At 36.6% G+C, this 23,284-nt stretch overlaps 1 protein-coding gene across 7 annotated transcripts; it reads right to left on the bottom strand.

Moving 5' to 3' along the window:
• Positions 1–10,606: 10,606 nt before the first annotated feature.
• LOC119987566 (phosphoribosylaminoimidazole carboxylase, chloroplastic-like) lies at positions 10,607–17,906 on the bottom strand. Of its 7 annotated transcripts, none has more exons than XM_038832498.1 (17): positions 17,623–17,906; positions 17,237–17,545; positions 16,521–16,745; positions 16,303–16,414; positions 16,007–16,069; positions 15,766–15,904; positions 15,177–15,232; positions 14,862–14,935; positions 14,539–14,686; positions 14,255–14,428; positions 12,792–12,879; positions 12,549–12,665; positions 12,300–12,403; positions 12,068–12,191; positions 11,881–11,975; positions 11,239–11,345; positions 10,607–11,044 (listed from the first exon to the last, which is right to left on the bottom strand). In XM_038832498.1, exons 2-17 carry the CDS (start codon positions 17,437–17,439, stop codon positions 10,963–10,965), a joined length of 1,911 nt encoding a protein of 636 aa, XP_038688426.1. In that variant the 5' UTR covers positions 17,440–17,545; positions 17,623–17,906; the 3' UTR covers positions 10,607–10,962. The 7 variants fall into 7 exon arrangements, with proteins under 7 accessions (XP_038688426.1, XP_038688429.1, XP_038688430.1 ...); XM_038832501.1 differs by having other exon boundaries at positions 12,068–12,185; XM_038832502.1 differs by having other exon boundaries at positions 12,300–12,394.
• Between the last annotated feature and the right edge of the window lie 5,378 nt (positions 17,907–23,284).

Genomic DNA, 23,284 nt, shown 5'->3' with positions numbered 1-23,284 from the left:
GTTGTGGCGCGTGCATGTCGCGCGCCGCCATACTAGGCTTATAGCTTGACTAAAAACATCTGATCATATCATGTGTGTTTTTGGTCTTTTCCATGGCCTCATATTGGCCAAATCGTGGCTGGGAGTAGGACGGTGAACTACACCTTCCACTCCCAAGAGTAAATTTGTAAGATTCTGCACAAATTATTTTCACTAAAACCCAGTTTTTTAAAATAATTTCAATCAAGTCCAGAAAAAATTTAAAGCATCATAACTTTTAACCTACACATCCAAATTAGGCAAATAATATATCGATAGAAAGATAATTAAATAAGCTTTCCATACATATCAAAATCAAAGCCTAATTTTATCTGCTTAAAAAATTGTGTTAAAACAAGTTTCGGGACACTTTGCTAGGTTTGGCCTTTTTCATTGCACATATCAACATGAAATTCGCAGGGATAAATCTAAACATTTATTGTGACCAACACACAATTTCACGTGAATTAGATATCGTTTGTATCAAAAACAATAAATCATATCTTAATATGCATATCTAAGGCACTTAAATGAAAAACAGAAAATATGCATACTTACTATCTGCAATTTTTACGTATTTAGCATGTGAAAAACCTACTTGCTTCGATACCAATGTAGAATTTCACAACTTAAGTACGCAGCGGAATTTACATACCTCTTGTAGCGTGAATTGTCAGGAACTTTCAGGTTGTGGTGATGCAATACTCAATCGGTCACCAATTTCACAGCACAAATACCCTAAACAATAAAACAGGTTAGCTTGATAAACACTCTTCTCACAAGTGTTTGTTCTCTCTGTTTCAAGAATTGAAAGTCTCCAATTCTTCAATTAACGTGCGTCTTAGAAGCGTACGTCAAAAACTCTCCAACAGTCCTAATATAGAGACCTTTAAGGATAGAGTTTAATTGGTATTTGGATTCTATTTAATATTTGAAATAGTATTAAGTTGTTATTTACTGATAAGCTCAATTCAAATCCAATTAGGAGATTTGAGCTTTATCATAAACAACAACCTTATGGGCTTAATCAAATCACATACCCATATTGGGTGCTCCTTATATTGAGCCATTAATTTGGGCCCAGCCTATTTATGATTCCCATATCTCCAACAAGGCAGGTACTTGGTTCACTTCAATACTTGTCTCTTACTCGTCCGGATATTGTGATCGTTGTTAACAAACTCTCTTAGTTCATGCACCGACCATCCATTACTCACTGGATTGTGGTGAAACGGATACTAAGATATTTGAAGGCACTAGTAACTATGGCTTATTTTTTGAATAGTCGTCTACCTATCTCACTTCATGCCTTTGATAACACAGATTGGACTGGCAATGCCAATAATAGCACATCTACCTCAGCTTATGTCTTATTTCTTGAGCCTAACCTGATAAGTTGAAGCTCAAAAAAAAAGCCTAATGTGGCTTGATCTTCTACGAAAGCTGAATATCGTGCCATTGCCTCCACTACTGCTGAAGTTAATTGGTTAACAGTTTCTATGTGAACTTGGTGTTACATTGCCTTCTGCTCCAATATATTGTGACTATGTTGGAGCAGCTACCTACTTATGCACGATCCCTATGTTTCACTCTCGGATGAAGCATACTGCCATTGATTTCCACTTCGTTCGAGATCAAGTTACAAAGCGTTTACTTCGTGTTTCTCATGTTCATTCTGCTGATCAGTTGGATGACTCTCTTACCAAGCCGCTAGCCCGAAAAGTTGTTCCAAAATCATTGTACCAAGCTTAGCATTCTTCTGACTTGCTTGCGCTTGTCGGGGCATGATAGAATGTTGTGATAGACTAAAGGATTAAAAATACAATAGTGGGCCTAGCTAAATGTCTTAGTGGTTATAACTTTTGTGGGCCTTTGATTGAGAGTTAGGCTTTGAGGTCTGTTATCACTCTCTTTACACCCCCACAAGCTGGAAGGGAGAGTGACCATTCCAAGCTTGAAATGCAGAGTATCAAATCTGGCATGACGGAAGGATTTGGCTAGGAGATCAGCTAGTTGAAACTCAATAGGCAATTTCTGAACACGAAGAGATCCATTTGTAACTAAGGCACTAATGAAATGTAGGTCGATGGCGATGTGTTTCATACGAGAGTGTTGAACAGGGTTAAGACTTAAATTTGTGGCTCCTTGATTATCGTAGTAGATCAAAGGAGTGGGATGAGCACAACGGAGTCCATGAAAGAGATTACGAATCCAAATTACTTCTGAGACAGTGAAAGCAAGAGATCGAAATTCATCTTCTGTGGATGAACGAGCAACTACTCACTGTTTCTGGGATTTCCATGAAATCATAGTAGAGCCAAGATAGATGAGATAGGTAGAAGTAGAGATGCTATCATCGAAGTTATCGGCCAAGTCAGAGTCGGAGGATGCAGTAAGTTGGAAATTGGTAGCAGGTTGAATGTGTAGACCCATATCAAGAATGCCCTTCAAATAGCGAAGCACACATTTTAAGAGAGACCCGTGAGTGGTGGTGGGGTTGTGCATAAACTGAGCAAGAAGATTCATGGCGAAACTCAAATCATGTCAAGTAAGACTAAGATACTATAAGCTTCCAAGAATCTGATTATAGAGCTTAGGGTCCGGTAGAGGATCACCACCATTGATACTAACAGAGAAATGTGTTGGTAAAGGGAGTATGGACAGGTTTAGCGCCATCCATGTCAGCCCGTTCTAAGATATCCTGGATATATTTACATTGAGAGAGGAAGAGACCAATTGTGGTAGGTTGAACTTGAACACCGAGAAAGAAGGAGAGATCACCCAGTTCTTTTAGAGAAAATGAGCTGGCAAGAGCTGCAGTGATCCTACGTAAAAGATCAGAATCAGAACAGGTTAATATGAGATCGCCTATATAGACAAGAATGTACATGGTATGATTTCGTTCACGAAGAATAAAAAGAGAGGTGTCTGCTAGAGAGCGAATAAAACCCAATTGAAGAAGCCTGTTGCTAAGAGCAAAGTACCAAGCACGAGGTGCTTGTTGAGTCCATAGATGGGCCGTTGTAATTTACAAAGATGATGAGGATTAGTGGCATCTTTGAAACCTCAAGATTGTTTCATGTACACAGTTTCTTCAAGAGACCCATGGAGGAAAGCATTATTTATGTCAACATGCTGAATTTTTCAATGCCGTGAGACAGCAATGGTAAGAACCATACGCACAGTGGCTGGGCGAACAACAGGACTGAATGTTTGCTTGTAATCAAGGCCAGGGCGTTGATCATAGCCTTGAGCTACAAGACGAGCTTTGTAGCGCACAATTCAACCATCTGGATTATATTTGAAACGAAAAATCCACATTGAGCCAATAGGTTTGCGAATAGGAGAGGGTGGGACAAGGGTCCATGTCTGATGTTGCATGAGTGCATTAAATTCTTGTTGCATGGCCTCTTTCCATGAGGGATGAGCAAGAGTTGTGTTTTGACATATTTGGATTCTCAGGACATTAGAAGAGGATGTAAGGTAGTGTGATGAAGGATCTTGGGTTTTAAAATGTTGTTCATGGATGAGTGACCACACGGGAAGAGGTAGTGAGAACTGATTCAGTAGTGGGGACAAAAGAAGTTTCAGTGGAGGGAATAGGAGAAGGTTCAGCAAAGGTGGGTAATGTTGAAGTGGGAGGATGAATGACAGAAGGAGTGGGTAAGGGATTGATCGGAGGGGAGTTTGGAGTTTGGGCAGTGATGGTAGATGCAGGTTGTAGCACAATAAGTGAGGCTAGAGTATTAGAGGGAGAGACATTGGAATTGGAGGAAGGAGAGTTAAAGGTGGAATGATACGAAGGGAATATATATTCATGAAAACTTACATGTCTGGAGAGATAGACTTTGTCAGTTATGGGATCAAAGCACTTGTATGAGGATTGGGCAGTAGAGTAGCCTACAAACAAACAAGGAGTTGATCGTGGTTGCAGCTTATGAGATGTGTAAGGTCTAAGCCAAGGATAGCATTGGCAGCCGAAGATTCGAAATTTTAAGTAGTTAGGTACTTGTTGGAACAATTACTGAAAGGGAGTGATTGATGCAGTAGGAGATATAGGAAGGCTATTTGTTAAGTAAGCAGCAATTTGAAAGGCAAAACTCCAAAAGGCAAATGGAAGGTTGGCTTAGTGTAATAAGGTTCTAATTGTTTTCGTAAGATGGCGATGCTTGCGTTCAGCAAGTGCAACGTGTTGAGGAGTATAAGGTGGGGAGGTAAACCAACTGATTCTATGTTAAGCCAAAAAAGGTTGTAATTTCTAAAATTCTCCACCGTTGTCGATGTAGAGAGTGCAAATTTGCAATTGAAACTGGGTTTCCACCAGCTTCTTAAACTGTAACAAAACATCATAAACTTTAGATTTTAAGCGGAGAGGATAAAGCCAAGTATAACGAGTATAATGATCGACAAAAATAACATAAAATCGATAACCATCAATGGATGTAGTAGGAGCTGACCCCCAAACATCACTATAAACAATGTGAAGAGGAGCAGCACTAGTAATGGTAGATGGACCAAAAGGTTGCTTATGCATTTTATTGACAGTGCAAGAGTTATAAGGCAAAGAATCAGAAGATAGCTTCTAAGTACATGGAAAAGAAGCATGATTCATAATATTATAAAACAATTTGAAGGAGGGAGCCCAAGTCTATGGTGCCAACCATTTAGGGTAGTCTTTATTGCTGGAGTAGAAAGAGATGCAGCAAAGCAGGTAATTGGATGTGATTCAAAATAGTAGATGCCATCAAAGCAGCGACCATGAGCCATCTGTTCACCCGAAGTAAGATCCTTAACAACACAATGAGAAGAAAAAAATTCAATAGAGATATGATTTTGTTTAGTCAATTCTTGCACAGATAGTAAATTTTTTTTAAAAGAGGAACATAGAGAGTGTTTGTAACTTGTAGTGGTCGTGTGTTAGTGGGTAGATATGTGGTACCCGTGTGTGAAATAGGCAAACATGAGCCATCACCAAGCTTGACCTCGTCCGTGCCATCATACTTAGAATGTATAGATAAGTTGTTGAAGTGATTTGTCATATTATGGCTGGCGCCAGAATCAAGTAACCAAGACTAAGTAGGGTCAGCATTATGACTATAAGAACCAGTAGTATAGCCATAGTTAGTTGTAAGAGTATAAGAGGGACCAGGAGCGTGATGATAGATAGGGGTTGGTTGAGCAGAGATTTTAAATTTGCGACATTTACTAGCTACATGACCATGTTTGTCATAGAGTTGGCAAGTAATCCGTGGTTATCTGCGGCCACAACCATGGCAACTATGCCAATTGGAGTTATTTGAACGAGAGCCATTCCAAGATTGTGATGATTTGTAACCAGTAGAGGATGTGCTTGAGCCACCAGGTTGCTTTTGTGCAAAATTAGCAGTGGTAATAGCAGCTGAGTTAACTTGTTGAAGGCGGGTGATAAATCCTTCTTGAGCAACCAAAACATCTTTAAGCTCCTCAAAGGAAAATGGGGTTTCACAAGTGCCAATCGAGCCGACAATGTTAGTAAATTCCTAACTTAGCCCATCAAGAATATGTAAAGTGGATCATCAGTGGAAATAGGATGACCAACCAATGCCAGCTTATCAGCAAGTCATTTGACAGCTTGAAGATGGTCGGACATACTAGTGTCGCCTTTTTTACAGCGAGACAATTGAGATATCAATTGAAGCACCCGTGATATGGAGCTATTAGAAAAGAGTTGATGAACCTTGGTCCATGCTTTGGCACTAGTAGAAACTTCCCCCACAAGTGGCAGTAGAGTGCCATCTATAGAAGCTACTATAGCATGCAAGATTAATTGATTTTGTCGCTCCATGTATGATGAGCAACACCATCAATGGTGTTAGTAGTGGAAGATTGAGGGAGAGGGTGACAGGGCGAAATGCCATCAACATGGCCCATGAGACCATAAGCTCGTAATAGAGTAACAAATTGAAAACGCCATGAAGTGAAATTTGTGAGAAAAAACTTAGTAGCAATAGGGGATAGGAATGAATAGTGACTTGATGAGTTGCTCCAACAATGGAGATAGTTACAGTAGTAGTAGAAAGGTTAATAGATGCATTGGTAGAAGCCATTGAAGAAGATGGATCGAACTCGGCGGAGTTCACCGTATCAGCTCCGATACCATAAAGAAATTTTGAGGAGATTATTTTCATTAATGAACAAGAACAATTTACAGCCAATATAAAGACAATATGCAATGGTCATAAGACAGAAATGACACTTAGTTGCAGAGATACAAAGATCAAAATAGAGATGAGTACAACTAACCGTTGTGATAGACTAAAGGATTTAAAATACAATAGTGGGCCTAGCTAAATGTCTTACTGGTTATAACTTTTGTGGGCCTTTGATTGAGAGTTGGACTTTGAGGCCTGTTATCACTCTCTTTATATACATCTTGTCGTATATCTTACCTGTATGGTAAGGCGGATCCGCAGCAACAATATCTTCGTTAATTTTACATTATCATTATACTTAACAATTTTGTACTTATTATTTCTTTATTAATTTTACTTAAAAAATAATTTATATTATTATTATACTTAACAATTATTCAAAATAATTCATTTTATTAATATTTTAAGATAATCATTTTAATTTTGATATAAAGTTATTTAATAATTTATACTTAAAATTAATTTTAATAAAAATTATATTCACTAGATTCATTTAATATTAAATTTAAAAAAATTTAATTTAAAAATCATAAATTTAATATTATAATACTTTAATTCAACAACTTATCTGCTAACATCAGTTTTTAATTCGCTAAACATCTCACAACATATTACACAGCTTTAAACTCAACTTTTTTCTCATATATAGCTTTTCCGCTAACATTGAAATCAATTCAATCGCTCTACCAAACGCACCCTATGCCTTATGGTACGGTTCTAGATTAAAAAATGATGTAAAAGTAGAATCAATGTTCGTATACACACCTAACTATTTCATCTATAACATTACATAACCTAAGTCGCATGCCACCTAAGTAGGATGACAAGGTAATTTTTAAAAAAATTGAACAACTAATCTTTACACTCACCCAAATTAATAAAGATCCCAGTGATAATTATCCCAAAAACATCCCAGTAGTGTGTGACACTCATTCATTCATAGTAGCTCTTGAAGTTGCTAATTAATACCCTCAAGAGTACTACCCACGCCAAACAAAACACAAAGCATATATTTTCACTCTATAGAGTCTTGTAAATGGGCACAAAAAGGCCAAGTCCCCAAGGATTGCTCTATTGTGAAGACAAAATGTGAGATGGTTTTCGTCTGATTAACGATTTAATCAATTAATTTCTACCCCGTCAGAGTTAGGGTTATGAGACACAAAATAGATAAAAGAAAAAAGAAAAATGAACTATGAGTTATTAGTTATAAGACACAAAAAAGAGTTGTGAGACACAAATAGATAAAATAAAATTTTAAAAATGAGTTATGAGTGAGACATAAAATAGACAAAAGAAAAAAAAATAGAAAATAGGTAAAAAAAAATGAATTATGAGTTCTGAGACACAAAATAGACAAAAAAAAATTTAAAAATGAGTTGTGAGTGAGACATAAAATAGATAAAATAAAAAATAAATTCATAAAATAGGCAAAATAAAAATAAAAAATGGAGTTATGAGACACAAAATAGACAAAATAAAAAATTAGTTATGAGATACAAAATAGAGTTATGAGACACAAAATAAAAAATGAGTTATGAGACACAAAATAGACAAAATAAAAAACAAAAATGAGTTATAAGTTATGAGACGCATAATAGAATTATAAGGCACAAAATAGACGAAATAAAAAATAAAAAATTGAGTTATGAGACACAAAATAGACCAAATAAAACAAAAAAAAAAAATGACTTATGAGTTATGAGTTATCTTAAATGAGCATGAATGTTGATCTTGAAATGTTGTCAATTATTAGATTTTGTTCATATTTGATGCGTAAGATCGACTTACAGTTCGTGTGCAAGCTGATGTTGCTGACCAACTCAGATTGAAGATGATGGTCTGGAAGATCTTTGGAACGAAATGACAATTGCATTGGAAGTTTTCAACGTATTTCTGTTTTTGGCGTAATAGAGGTGGAGGTCCAATATTGATTTTTGATGTATTTGTGAGTATGGTTTAATACCATCCATTGGAGCCCATTTTTTTCCTCGCCCATTAAAAGGGATATCAAACACCATTCATGGGCCAAGTAGTCTGGTTGGTAAGGTTGTCTACCCAGAACCTTGAGGTCCAGGGTTCCATTCTCACCTGGGTGATTGGGATTTGGGTAGCTTTCATCCGCTGTGGTGGCCTTCATACCCCTCGGGCATGACTTAGCATGTGTGTGGCCTATGGGTCTTTCAAAAAAAAAAAACAACATTTGATTAACACAAGGCCCCAAGGATTGCTCTACTGTGAAGACAAAATGTGAGTTATTTTTCTATTTGATTAACGGTTTAATTAATTAATTTTGTGAAGACAAAATGTGAGTTATTTTTCTATTTGATTAACGGTTTAATTAATTAATTTTTCCTCTGTCAGAGTTGGGGGTCACCATTTGATCTGTGAACCTAGACCCGACCAGACCCGAGTCTAGCCCGATCCAAAGTTACAATGGGCCTGGACAGCCCGGCCCTATATGCATGGGTGGGCTTGGGCTTGATTTCTAGGGCCGGACCGGGCCCAAAACCCGACACCTTGGTCTGAGCCCGAGACCTTGCCCGAAAAATCAATGAATGTTGAAAACATTGGTCTGCACCTAAATGTGTACGGTGGCTCAGTAAGAGGAGGCATTTGTGTGTTTTTTACGAGCTGCAGTTGCTATAAATTTAAATATCTGAATCCTTAAGAGACCCTTTGAGTTTGCTGCTTGTTTGCTCGTTATGCTTGGTATCTAATGCGTATTTTTTTTGACAATTGTTGAGCAAATCAACTGCACAACTGGATAATTCGGCTGCTTGGATTTGTACATAATGGCTTTATGCCATTTTTTGTTCTTCTATCTGCTTTGAATAGGTGAAATGTCTTCAGAGATCCTTTGCTTAAGTGGAAGCATACATGAATGATTGGTTTTGGTCAAAGGTTTTTTCAAGTTCGTCTAAATTGAGCCAGTCGGACTGTAGGACCTGTTTGGTTACAGTTTCCAAAACTGTTTTCTGTTTTTGAAAATTCAAATGGGATTGAAATTGATTTGGGTGGGTGTTTTTAGAAACTGTTTCGTAAAATTGAAAACTGTTTTTGGTTTTCAAAAACCAAAAAACCAAAACTGTTATTCGAAGTTTTGCAAAATTCTTTCTTGTTCTCTTTCATCTTTCCTCTTTCTCCGTGCAGAATCATCTATCAAATGAATTTTATTTTCATCATTATTTCTTAAAATTATTTTCAAAATCTAAACTTAAAATAAGTTTTTAGAAACAAAAAAGCAAAAATATTTTCAAACACACCCAAATTTCAATTCTTGCTGATGTTTTCAATTCTTGTGTGAATTATTGAATTTTATATTCCATAAAAATAAGAAAAAATAAAAGAAAAAATGGTCAAAATAAAAAAAACATTAAATTGTCAATGTCAGGTTAAGCCCATCCCAAAGCCCAAGGCCGGAGCCTTAGGAGCCTGGGCCTCATTTTGAGGGTTAGGCCCGACCCAAAACCCAATTCTAAATATCGACCTCGGCCCCAGGTTAGCCTGGCCCAATGTTAACCCCTAGTTTGAGCTAGGTATTATCAGACACAAAATAGACAAGATAAAAAACAACAAAAAAAAATGAGTTATGAGTGATAAGACACAAAATAAAGTTGTGAGACACAAAATAGACAAAATAAAATTCAAAAAAGGAGTTATGAGTGAGGGCACGAAACACTCTGACAATAAACAATTTTGATAGTCGGAGAGAGTTTCAATGCAGTCGAAATTAGGTTTTGGGTCGTGTAATTTTTTAATTTTCTTTTTAAAAACAATGGGGCCCACTTTTTCACTTTGTCCCACAAATCATTACAAATTTATGAATTCAATATTTTTTTAATAAAAAAATATGGGACCCACGTTTATATTAAGTATTCATTACACCTTTTTACTTTAACATTTTTTATTATTTTATTTTATTATTCGACTTAGCATTTATTTACTTAACAATTTTTTATTAATTTAATATCTTATTATTCTACTAACATTTTTAATAATTTTACTTAAAAAAATATATATTTTATTAATAAATCATATTATTAATATTTTAAAATAATCATTTTAATTTTGATATAAAAATATTTAATAATTTATACCTAAAATTAATTTTTTTTAAAATTATATTTATTAAATTAAATTTAGTAACAAATTTAATGAAAAAATAAAAAAAACTAATATTATAATACTTTTACTCAACAACTTTTCCGCCATCGTCAATTTTTAATATCCTAAATACCATCAAATACCTCATAACAGATTCTACCTCACAATATATTCTACAGTTTTAAACTTAACTTTCTTTCCACCCGTTTTCCACTAGACGTTGACATTGAAAATCAATATTTCCACTTTATCAAACAGACCCATCATCTTTATCTTCCAGGTAACACAAATTGCATCTCACATCCCTTGTTGTAGGATGTCTATTAAACGTAAATGTATTTATATTGGTGAAATATCTTGAATAAAATTAAGCCAATATTACACCTACTCAAACCCACCCCAAAAAAAATGGTGAACCCCTAGCAGAAAGAGTGAGAATCATTCGGCATCGACTGGGTAGCAGCAAAGTTGGTAGCTATCTGGCTACACACAGAAACCTTTATCTCATGGGGTCTAAGGCTGAAAGCTCGACGATGGATTATCAGCTCTCAATTTGGGGTTGTGGGTTCTTAAATCAATGTTGCTAACGTGTACCCTGATGACGAAAATATCTGCAGTGACCAAAATTGAAAAATCATACAAAGATTCAAGATTCCCAGCCTTCGTCCATAAGCTTTTTATCTTTTCTCTGGACATCTTCCTTTGCATCCTCTTGATACTGTCTCATTCTGCACATGCATTTATACCACATCAGCAAGAGCAAGTACAACAGTAATCATACATACTGATGCATTCCTTCAATTTCTTTGACATTTCAACTTAGGAAAAAGTGAAACAAGTAACACTTCATTCAAAGTAGATTTTTTCTGGTAACATATACAGACACGCAGAAGACATAGAAGAGCGAGGGACAGGGTTCTACCTCGCCAGTAGGTCAGCTTCGCCAATACCCAACATTCTTACTGCAAGCAGAGCTGCATTTGTGGCATTGTTTATTGAAACAGTTGCAACCGGTACCCCCCTCGGCATCTATGTAATCAAAATGGAAAAGGAATGTTTTGAAAACAAATGAAACGCAAATATATATATGCAATCAATAAAAATGAATAAATCACACATCTATTGATGTATATATCATGGAGAACTAATATTTTCCATATAATTTGACAACACTACAAACAACGCAAGAAAATAAAAAAAAATGGAAAAAGATGAAGTGAGAAGAACTAAAAAAACGATATATGTCAAAACAAGTGTGCACAAATTCTTCTCGTCAAATATTACTTTAGAACTATGAATTTTTATCTATAACCTACAATTCGAACAGGACTACTCTGGCTGGGTACACAAGAATCATCTTGAGTCGAGTCACAATGAAATATGGCTGCCTATTTAATGAGGTTGTATTCTGAAGGCAGCCAAAGAAAATACTATATTTTTTAATTCAATTAGAGAAAGTAGTGTAGACCATACTTCCTAGGACATCATGACTATTACATACAGTTTTTTTCTTTTGTTTTTTTTGAGTAGGGGCGGGGTGTGGGAGAACAAATAAAAAAAATACCTGCACAATTGACAGAAGTGAATCAATTCCATCCAAGGCAGAAGCACGCACAGGAACACCAATAACCGGCAAGGGAGTAAGCGAAGCTACCATACCTGAATGAGCCAAATCAGAGCCTATGTAAAGCTGGAGAGATATTTAAGGCACTCCAAATCCATATTTAGACCATGGTTAATTTGTTACTAGCCTGGCAAGTGGGCTGCACCACCAGCACCAGCAATTATAATCTGAATCCCTCGTTCAATAGCAGATGATGCATAAGAAAACATTGCTTCAGGAGTACGATGGGCTGATATTATTCTGACCTGCAACTTTTTTGCTTTTTAATCATGATGGGGAACTACAAACATTTTAATAAAAATTACATCCATAGGCTAAAGACTCCCAGATACAGAACTGTAAATCATATTTTTTTTTACCTCATTAGGCACATCAAACATATTCAATATCCTTGCAGCATCCTTCATAACAGGAAGATCTGAATCTGAGCCCATTATGATCGCAACACGCGGACGTGGTATCCCTACATTTTAGTGAAAGATGGGAAGCAACATGAAATATAAAATGAATATAGGATATTAAGTAGCGTAATATGGCTATTGAATTTATAACAAAAAAAAAATCCAATATATTAAATTGTAGTTTAAAGTCAGTTTATGTGCACTAACCTGCAGATGCACCATCAGAACCTTCTTCCTTGATTATGGAATTAAGACGCGCTTTCACAAGGCCCATGGAAGGCCCAACAATTGTGATATGACCCATTTTCCGTTGCTTTCGCATTTCTGATAAATCATTTAATCATAGACGATTAATCAAACCTAATTTTTTCCCCAATGTGGCAGGAGGAAGAGGTAGACTTGTAGAGAGAGGGGGACTCAAATACAACTATAAGCTAGGCACAATCTAACCTGGCTTATCATACCAATGGACAGTGGCTCCTGAAATACTCAAAGCCCTTCCAATAACTCGATGAGCCAGAACGAAACCAGGATCACCCTGAAAACATTAGCATCGGATAAACTTTTGATATAAAATCATTCCATCAGCAAAATTAGAACAGTGAACAATTTCAACAACATTCAGCACTATATTCATGCTCGAATAACACATTGAACAGTATCACACACACACAAACAAGGTAAGATATTGAAGTAGCATATAGCATGGAGCATTAACTCATCCCTATGTGGCTGGAATGGGGAACATAATTTCTTTCAGGAGGGAAACCTGTTGTGGGTCAGCGAAGCAAGCTAATGGATATTTTTCCAAATGTGTACTCACTAAGTACAGAAAAGAATGAGACAGCAGAAACTATCTCAGCGACTCAGCCTCTCCAACAAAGTATCGTCTGTGAATACCCAAGTCATTATTGAGTAGATGGATTGGGAACTGCATGACTTTGCCACTTTCTTTTGACTTCATAAACGCCAGCCACCCAACCCATACTTTGCAAGGTAGAGTCAAGAGGATGGGAGGCTCATAAAACGTATAAGACTGCAGCCAACTGCCCCTTACTTGAGGGGAAGGAATGCCAAAGTTCCCCTGTAAAAAACGTTGGAAGTCCAAAGGCCCCCTCAAGAGTTGCCTTATTTGCTCAGAAAAGTAGAAAACTGCATGGGGCATAATTCTGATCGTAGATAGCATCCAAAAAGGGACCTCGCCGTAGTGGACAGATGCTACATGTGCAAAGAAACACACATCACAACTGACTGCCCTTGAGTCTCTACTATGGATATTTGCATTACAATTAATAGGCATAGGCCTGGTGCACTGCAAGTCTATTGAAGATAAAATCTTCTCCTGTAGCTACGGCAGGACATTCACCAGTTACGAGAACTTAGCTTACTCTTAATCATCTCAATGGTCATTATATAAACAACTTAGGGAGACAGAAACCATAGATGCATGCACTTCATACATCAAAAGCATAGACTTCATAAGACATCATATATAAACAACTTAGTTTACTCATAACATCAACAACATGCACTTCATAAGACTATCATAAGATGCTATCAATCTTTTTCCACATCTACATTGTAGAATATTTATTCACTCTCATGCCACAACTTAGCATTGATACACAGGTTTCTAATTCACAAGGCCCAAAAAACAATCTCCTTAAGCTTGAAGCACACAACTAGTAAACTTCATCCTGATATATTCCATAAAGTTTATCAAAAATTCACCATCTAATGAAGTTGAAGTTCTTCATTGTGCGGGTGCGGGTGTCGGGAAAATTAACTCAATTACCCCATGACTCACCAAGAAAAATATTTGGGCACTTAAATCTCAGATAAAAAAAAATACCAAAAAAAAATTTGGGTGGGTGGGAAAAAAACACATGGAAAAATAAGGAGAAGAATGTCACCGCATCTTCGCCCAGGATATTGTACATAATAGCAGCTGGAGTTTTCATTGATGGATCACCAAGTGGTAGACCAACAACAGCACGCAAATGCTGTTCATATTGTGAGGTGTAGCAAGACTCAATTGTGTGGTGACCGCTATTATGAGGTCTAGGAGCTACTTCATTCAATAAAATCTGTTAAGCAGAGAAACGTACGAGTCAATGAAAATAAGCAAACAGGACCTGGTGCATGCACTAATAAGAATATATGATTATGCAGCGCTAGAAAGAAATGGGGTCACAACCTCATTATCTGCCGTCAAAAACAACTCAACTGCAAAAACGCCAGCACCTTCCAATGACTTAACAGCTTTGCATGCAACATCAGTGGCAAGTTTCCCAATCTTCCATGGCACATCAGCTGGTGCCTTAACTATGTGACATATGTTTTCCCTACAAAACTCAAGAAATTTCCACTTCAATTTTAACCCTTGGCTAGATTCTAATTTCATATTTTAACACTTTCATTTTATGCATCTTGTAGAGTGGAAAGATTACTAAGGTTTCAATTCAATAGGAAAGAGTCAAAAGCTACCCAGAGAAAAAGGTATTTAATCAGTCTACTTACTTGTGAATGGTTTCAACGACAGGGTAACACAAGACAGAGTCATCTCTTCCTCTTGCCACAATGACAGCCAGCTCCTAAAATAAAAAATTAGAGATTGTCATCTATCTGTATATTTTGGAGCTTCTAAAATCAAAGAAAGGCACCACCCAATATAGAAAAAGAAGGAAAAAAGGAAAGCGGAAGCAAATTGTTAAGTTTATCAGTGGTTTTTTTTTTTTTTCAGGTAGGGGTGGGTAGGTATGATCCCGTACAATACATGGTGTGAATCCTGAAGAATATATCATCAATAAAGTTGAAGGTATGCTGGATATGAACCTTTACAAAGGGCGCCCATTTCTCAACGTATAAACCACGGTTGAATCCACCCAGAGCTGCAACATCACAAACTTTGATTATTAAAAGGTACATATGCCTGTGGCTGTAAGATATATATGAGTATAAATCAGAATATCATAGATACTAATGTGTTGAAGAAAAATAACATAGAAACTAGGCCTAGAAGGCTAGAACAAATGTTGAGATGCCAACATGACATCTCTTATGAAACACAGATTACAAAGTAAAGACACTCAGAAAAACCAAATCCAAGCACAAGTAAAGATGTTCAAGCAGAAATGCTTGCTTTAATAAGATGCCCCAATTCAACTCGTTATAAGTGACCCGGATCATAATGGGGTTGTAAGCTGGCAAAAAAATTACAATACACCTCTCCCTAGCGGCCCAGCCACATTATTAGAAGGTTCAACATGTATTTGGAAAACCAAGAGTCAAGAAAATACTGCATAGCCAATCTAATAACTAATGGAGGTAAAACAAAAAATAGAGCACTGCATGGGTTATCATTCAATTTGAAATATAAAGTTTATAAAAACCATATTCTTGAATTTCAGTAGTAACATGTTACCAGTAACAGCAGAAGAAAGTTCTTCAGCACTCTTTGCAACAGCATTTCCACGGCCATCATAGGCCAATTTTCTGCTCTTTATCATAAGAGGATAACCAAAGAGGTCCCCAGCTCTTTTTGCACCTTCCAAATCATCTATCTGCCATGGTAGTATTTCACAACAAATAAATTGGTATATTGAGTAAATATTTACTGAAAATGCATTTGAACCCAAAATTAAACACTTAGAGGAGCAACCAACCTCCATAAATTCAGGAAGTGGAATGGCATGCCGAGAAAAATGAACTTTCTGGAGATATTTATCCTGTAAGAAAGGAAAAACATATCCAATAAATAAGTTGCATAGAACCAAAAATAATTTCATCAAGAATCTTTAGCATATTCCAATTTAGTGCAAGTTAAAAAGGAAATACTTAATGAAAATTCCAAACATCCAGATCTGAAGTTTGAAAACAAGAATGGTGAGACAGTTTAGGAGTTTATTTCCTATGGATAAAGTAAATCACATATAGTAATATTTAAAAACTAAAGACATACTTGGATGATACGAATAGTAGATGCTTTTGGCTGGCAGTCAACTCCTTGCTGCTCAAGCTTCTCTAATGTAGCAACATCAACATGTTCAATTTCCACAGTCAACACTCCACATCTAAATTCCACAAAAGAAATTGATCCAAAAATATACCATTAACAATAATACTGTCAGAGGAACAACAATATAAACCCTAACATTATCGGGTTTGCCAGGATCAGACCTTTTTGCAAATTCTTGAACTGTGTAACTGTCATCAAAGCTTCCAACCATGTGATTATGTGCAATTTCACTAGCTGGGCATTTTTCTAAGGGATCTAAAACGCATACTTTGATGGCCATTCTTGAAGCTGCTTGACATAGCATACGACCCAATTGTCCCCCTCCCAAGACGCCAACCAACATCTCAGTTACTCCGTGGATGGGTGAATCAACTTTCCTATCCACACTATCACATAAACATACCGTCATTAATCAATCTTGATATACTAGTTCTTTAAGATTTCCATTTTGACGATAGACAACTGTTCAATCAAGAAAATGAAGAAAAAAAAATAGAAACAAGTTCTCTTGATTTTGATTTCGATTTTCTGTAACAAAATTTCCAAGGAGAAGTAACATTAAAATACTAATTTAATTGTAATTGTACAAGAATTATAGCACAAACACTCATGATGCACACTTAAAAAGGCAAACAAACTACCAGGAAAGGAACAAACTATAGCATCTCAACTTTAAAAAAATTGTAATTTTTCAAACCCAATCATACTTTTCTAAGACTCTCCAGTGCAACTAAATAATCACACGGTAATTAAATAAAGAAAGCACCAATTTATTTGAAAAATGCAAAGACAATAGAATCAATCAAGGATGATATTATTACTCAAAGCATAGAGAAGTTAGTGTCTCATGGGTAAGCATTTATCACTAGAAGCACACCTGACGGGAGTCTCGTGCAATTCACCCGAAGCTCGACAAGCCAAGACTGAACTTTTCTGCTTGATCAAGGAGACCTTCATGGAAGAGAAGCCTAGTGAGCTTGCCCTCGGAAGGGAAAACCCAGGCTTCAATCTGGAATCGGAAACAACAATAGAATCCTTGTTTCTCGGCAGCAGAGCTTGTGTTCTAGCCGCCTGTAACATTCTGGCCCCCTGAGAGATTTTCCTTGAAAATGACTAGGAAAAAAACCCGTGTACTAGGAATTGGCGATAACTGAACTGAGCTTATAATAGTCCCACAGGATTGGAACTGAAAACAGGCATGAACTATTGATGATTGACTCTATAAAAAGAGAGCATCAAATAAATAATCATAGAAACACTCACAATAGCATATAAAGAGACGACAGAGAATTGGATGGGCAACCTCGCTTTCTCTCGTTCCCTCTCCTTTTGATGGCGCGTCAGGGAATTTCCTCGGAGAGGAAGGGGAAGAAGGGGACACTGGAGAAGGAGACTGATGAGGAGCGAGAGACCTCGGTGCCCTCCGGTGATGTGCGGCAGGCGTTACTGTTCCGCCGCGGTCTCTGATATGTTAAGCGGCAAAATAGTGGCGGCTGCGGTGGCGAGGGGATTATGAGAAGAGCGGCTAACAAGTTGAACAAGGCAAGCGTTAAAGAGCATCTATAATGGGATGATTTTGGGGTAGTTACATATATTTTTTTGAGAAGTGAAGTGTTAGATATTCACAATAGGTATATTAGAGTGTATTTCAAGTTCTTGAAATGTTATTTTTTTGATAACTATAGTGCTACATGTACATAATGGGTGAAAAATGACACTTGAAAATTTAGTTGTAAAAAAATGATAGGTAAGAGTTAGAGTATATATCTAGTTGTTGAATAGTAAAGAGAGAGGTGATAAAATGAAAGAAAGAGGTGATGAAAAGGAAGAGAGATGATGAAAAGGAAGAGAGAGAAAATAGAGAAATTGAGTATAGAATGTTTAAATATATGGAGTGTTGATGAATAGTGTTCATTGTGGAACCCATTTACCCAATTAAAATTGTGTCACATAAGACAGAGGAGAAGAGAGAGAATAATTTTGGAGTACTGGATATTACCAACACCACTGTGGATGCTCTAAATAACCAAAAAGAGTTTTGCAATGTTAAACATGTGTGGTCAGCAAATGAGCCATTGGTTGAGTGGCAATGACTTTGTATGTCTTTGACTTTAGATGATGGTTCTAGTCTCACCTTCTCCGAATTATTTATAAGGAGGTGTGTGGGCTTATTTTGTCCCTGCATAGGCTTGATTTATGCCTCCTGCGTAAAGCCTGTTGACACCTGTATTTTCATAAGCTTGGTATGGTGGTATCGTATATTGTATTTATACTTGTACTCAAAAAAAAAATATGTGTGGTCAAAGTTTGATTTAATTATAAATGTAATTGGGGTAATAATATTTTTGATTTAATTATAAATGTGATTGGGGACATATGTGTGGTTAAAGTTTGATTTAATTATAAATGTAATTGGGGTAATAATATTTTTGAATATTGAATAATTTGACTCATTTCAATTGAGGAACTCTTTTTTGAAATGTTTCAACTTAAGTATCATAATTTAAAATTTGTTTCAAGAAATCACTCGCACAGATTTCTCTCAAAGAATAATAATAATAAGTTTCAAATTGAAATTTTTTTAAAATTTTTCCCCTTTTTCTTTTTTATTAAGATAATATTATATATATAATATTTTAAATTATTAATCTTAATTTTATTTATATAAATATGTTTTGTTATAAACAAGAATCAACTATAAGTTTCATCAAATAATTGATAATTTATTGCTCAACTTATAAATTAATTTATTTTTTATAACAAATAAATTTAGCATTTGTCCTTGTTTTTGCTGCGTGATACGTAGAGAGGGACGGGTTTAAGGAGAAAATATTCAGTGGGAGCTAAGCACCACTTCATATGCTCCACTGATGGCATGACACATGGTTATATTTCATATTTAGAGGGTTTAAAATTTCTCCTTTGATTTAAATGTAAACTCTGAAGAGAGTGAACAGAGTTTAAAATTATTTTCCACGCGATAATCTCTCCTTGTCAATTTTACTTTCTCTCAAAATTGGAAGAGAAGAATAATATTATTGCATACCTCTATATGTCGTGATACACTGATTATATACAGAGAATAATGAAATATTCTACAGAGTAATTTTAGGAACTAATGATTGATTTCTTTCTACAATTAGACTCCTATATCTTGCTGAATCTGTGATTGACATCTTGCTTGATATTATACAGCTCATTTGACACTCCCCCTCAAGTTGGTATATATATGTCTTTAATGCCCAACTTGCTAAGTGAGCTGTGAAAGATTATGCCTGTAACTGCTTTGGTGAAAATATCTGCAAGTTGATCTTCAGATTTGACAAATGGTACCTCAATGATCTTGGCCTCGAGTTTCTCCTTAATGAAATGTATGTCGATCTCAACATGCTTGGTCCTATCATGTTGCACAGGATTATGTGAGATGTCTATTGCAGCCTTGTTATCACAATACAATTGCATGGCTCCTTTTTGTTTGAACCCCAATTCTCTCATCAAATTTCTTATCCAGAGTAGTTCACATATTCCATGTGCCATACTCCTATATTCTGCTTCAGCACTTGACCTGGTCACCACATTCTGTTTCTTACTACGCCATGAGACTAAATTACCTCCCACGAAAGTAAAGTAGCCAGATGTTGATCTTCTATCAGTAACCGAACCGGCCCAATCTGCATCTGCATACCCCTTAACATCAAGATGAACATGTTTTGAAGCATCTGTATACCCTTTAACATCCAAATGACCATGTTTTGAGAACATCAATCCTTTCCCCGGAGCAGATTTAAGATATCTCAGAATTCGAATCACAGCATCCATGTGAGCTTCTCTCAGAGCATGCATAAATTGACTTACGATGCTAACAGGATATGCTATGTCAGGTCTTGTATGTGATAAGTAAATCAACTTACCAACAAGACGTTGATATCATTCTTTATTGGTAGGTACTTGTTCAGCATCTTCATGACGTTTAAGATTCACCTCCATTGGAGTCTCTACTGGTTCGCAGGCTAACATTCCAGTTTCGGTTAGAAGGTCAAGGACATATTTTCGTTGTGATAGAAATATTCCTTGCTTTGAACGTGCTACTTCAATGCCCAAAAAATACTTTAGTGCGCCGAGATCTTTCATCTCAAACTCAGCTGCTAAATAATGTTGCAATGCTTCCTTCTCTTCTGGGTCATTCCCTGTAACTACCATGTCATCAACATACACAATGAGTGCAGTTATCCAATTGAGCTAGATGTCATGTGGTCAGTAGCACCAGTGTCAATAATCAATGATCTATTATAAGTAAGTGAGGAAGTACCTAAGGTCACCAACGCCTTGGATTCAGATGTACCTGATGGAAGTTCAGAATCTTTCTCCTAGGATCGTCCAGCAGAGACGAATGAAGCCCGACTTGGTTCCTTCTTTCGGCCTTTATGAACCCATCCTTCTGGATAACCAATAATCTCGTAACATCCTTTAATTGTGTGATTTTCGAGACCACATTTTGCACACTTCATTGGAGGTCTGTTACAATTAGCACCTGAATTCTGAGAGCGAGATTGCTTATACCTTGTGGTAGCCAAGGCTATGGTTTCAGATGTGGAATCTGCTTCAGACATAGTGCCTTGACGATTACTCTCTCTTTTAATATGTGCATATACTGCCCCGAGTTCAGGTTTAGGCTCCACCCTTAAAATTTCTCCTTGGATTTGATCAAAATTATTGTCCAAACCTGCAAGAAAAATCTCCTTGCGTCTTATTTCCATATCTTCTGGGTGCTGCATGTTGCTGGGGCTTAACTGATCAAGTTCCTGAAATATCTCTGTGAGGTCACTGTAGTACGTTGCAACCGATCTACCATTCTGTTTCATCATAAATGATTGTCGATGTACATCATAAATCTTTGCCTCATCAGAACCATCAAAGTATGTTTTCTTGATGGCATCCCATACTTGCTTGGCTGTATCATAACGAATGAATCGTTTCATCTGACTGGGGTGCATGGCATCAACTAGCCAACTCTTAATTTGACAATCTGATGCACGCCACTTGTTGTATGTTGGATCTGTAGCTGCAGGTTGGATAGTATCACCGGTTAAGTGACCATGTTTTTCTCGTCCAGCAATTTTCATCTCCATGACTTGGTGCCATAGAGAATAGTTATTTTCGTCTTACTTTATGCCAGTTGAGAAGTTGGAATTGTCTCCTTGTATGGTGAAAATCTGGGGGATTGAATTTGATTTGGGAGAGACATCTTCACTTGTCATCATGATGACTCAAGAATGAGAAGATGATGAGTTTCAACAGACTGTATTTGGTGATGAATGAATGAGTTTGCGGAAGTATGGTAGAGTTTGGATAAGAGACGGCCAGTATCGACTGCTCTGATACCATCTCAAAATTGGAAGAGAAGAATAATATTATTGCATACCTCAATATGTCATGATACACTGATTATATACAGAGAATAATGAAATATTCTACAGAGTAATTTTAGGAACTAATGATTGAGTTCTTTCTACAATTAGACTCCTATAATCTTGCTGAATCTGTGATTGACATCTTGCTTGATATTATACAGCTCATTTGACACTTTCGATGACTCATCACCTTCTTCCTCTTGAATCGGATCATATTAGGAATGGTTCTCCACCTTCTCCACCATCATCGACCAATCCAATATATGGTGTTTTAACCTTAACTCAACTTCTACAGCAATTATCTTTCAGTCTCACAATCATTTTCTAGGGGTTAATAACATTTTTGGTCACTGAATAATTTGACCCAACTCGAAATTCATTTTTCAAACGTTTCAAGTTGAGTATCGAAATTTTAAATTTGTTTCAAACTCATCACACGGGTAGAGTTTTGCATTTTCGGACAGTCAATTTGCTTAGGTGACATTAAAAAGTCAAATAATTTACATTTTAACTAATGTGGATATTTGTTTATATTTTTCAAAAAAATTTAATAACACATGAAAAAAAATGAACCAAAAAAATAAAAATAAAAACCTTGTTCTTCTTCATCTTCCCATACAACCGCCACTCACACAACTCCGGCTTCTTCTTCATCTTCCTGTACGACCGCCCACACAGCTCCAATGTTATCATCAACGAGATGCGGCAATCAGAGCAACAATCCACTTAGCCAAGGACAGCAACCCGAACGATAGGAGCAAGAAACACACCAGAAAAACCAACACCTAAACAACATGAAATAAAACCTCTCGCAGCAAACATGGGAGAGAGAAGGAGTGGCCAACATAAATACACGATTCAAGTTGAAATTCCTCCAAAATGGTAAGCAGATCATAGGTGTAGCCTTTAAGAGTGTTGTACTAGTTGAAATCGACGAAGAGCCAACATAGTGGATTAAATGACACCGATGGTGGGCTACTGCACCCGAGTCAACAAGATCGAACGATTTCCGTATTTGCATCCCCAACTACCTCTGCCCCAAGATCAAACGGCTTCCGTATTTATATCCCCAACGGCCTCTGCCCCAAGATCGAACGGCTACCGTGCGCCGGAGTTGACTGGTGGTGCGCGTACGCATGGCGGGGGCTGATACGCTCTTGCGTCTTGAAACTTGTAGAATTAGCAAGAAATGACAAAGAGGATTGCAGAAGAAGAAAGAACAATTGTTTATTATCAAATCTGTTCATACAAAACTAACTTCCCCGCTAGTATACTACCTAAACCGACTTAACTATCTTGGATAGGTGGCTCCACAACCACCTTTGGATGATAGACCACTATGGGACGGATCTAGAAAATGAATTTAGGGTGGGCTTGGTTAGTTGGGATGTAGGAATTTATAAGAAGAGAGTTGAAGGTTGACGGGGGCTGCCCCCGAAATTTTTTTTAGAACATTTACTGAAAAGTGACCAGAGATAAACAAATATCTATGTAGTTATTGCATTAAGTAAATA

The sequence above is a fragment of the Tripterygium wilfordii genome, chromosome 20 (genome assembly GCF_013401445.1).
Source record: "Tripterygium wilfordii isolate XIE 37 chromosome 20, ASM1340144v1, whole genome shotgun sequence".
In the NCBI taxonomy this organism is placed as follows: Eukaryota; Viridiplantae; Streptophyta; class Magnoliopsida; order Celastrales; family Celastraceae; genus Tripterygium; species Tripterygium wilfordii.
Note: the sequence above shows the minus strand (reverse complement) of the source record. Positions and strands in the feature narration are given on the sequence as shown.

Excerpts from the sequence above, each read along its gene's own strand:
- LOC119987566 (XM_038832498.1), bottom strand. The coding sequence starts at position 17,439 with ATGTTACAGGCGGCTAGAACACAAGCTCTGCTGCCGAGAAACAAGGAT. Across the intron at positions 12,666-12,791 it reads CCATTGGTATGATAAGCCAG|AAATGCGAAAGCAACGGAAA; the intron begins GTTAGATTGTGC and ends ATGATTTATCAG. Across the intron at positions 11,346-11,880 it reads CACTTCTGTCAATTGTGCAG|ATGCCGAGGGGGGTACCGGT; the intron begins GTATTTTTTTTA and ends TTGATTACATAG.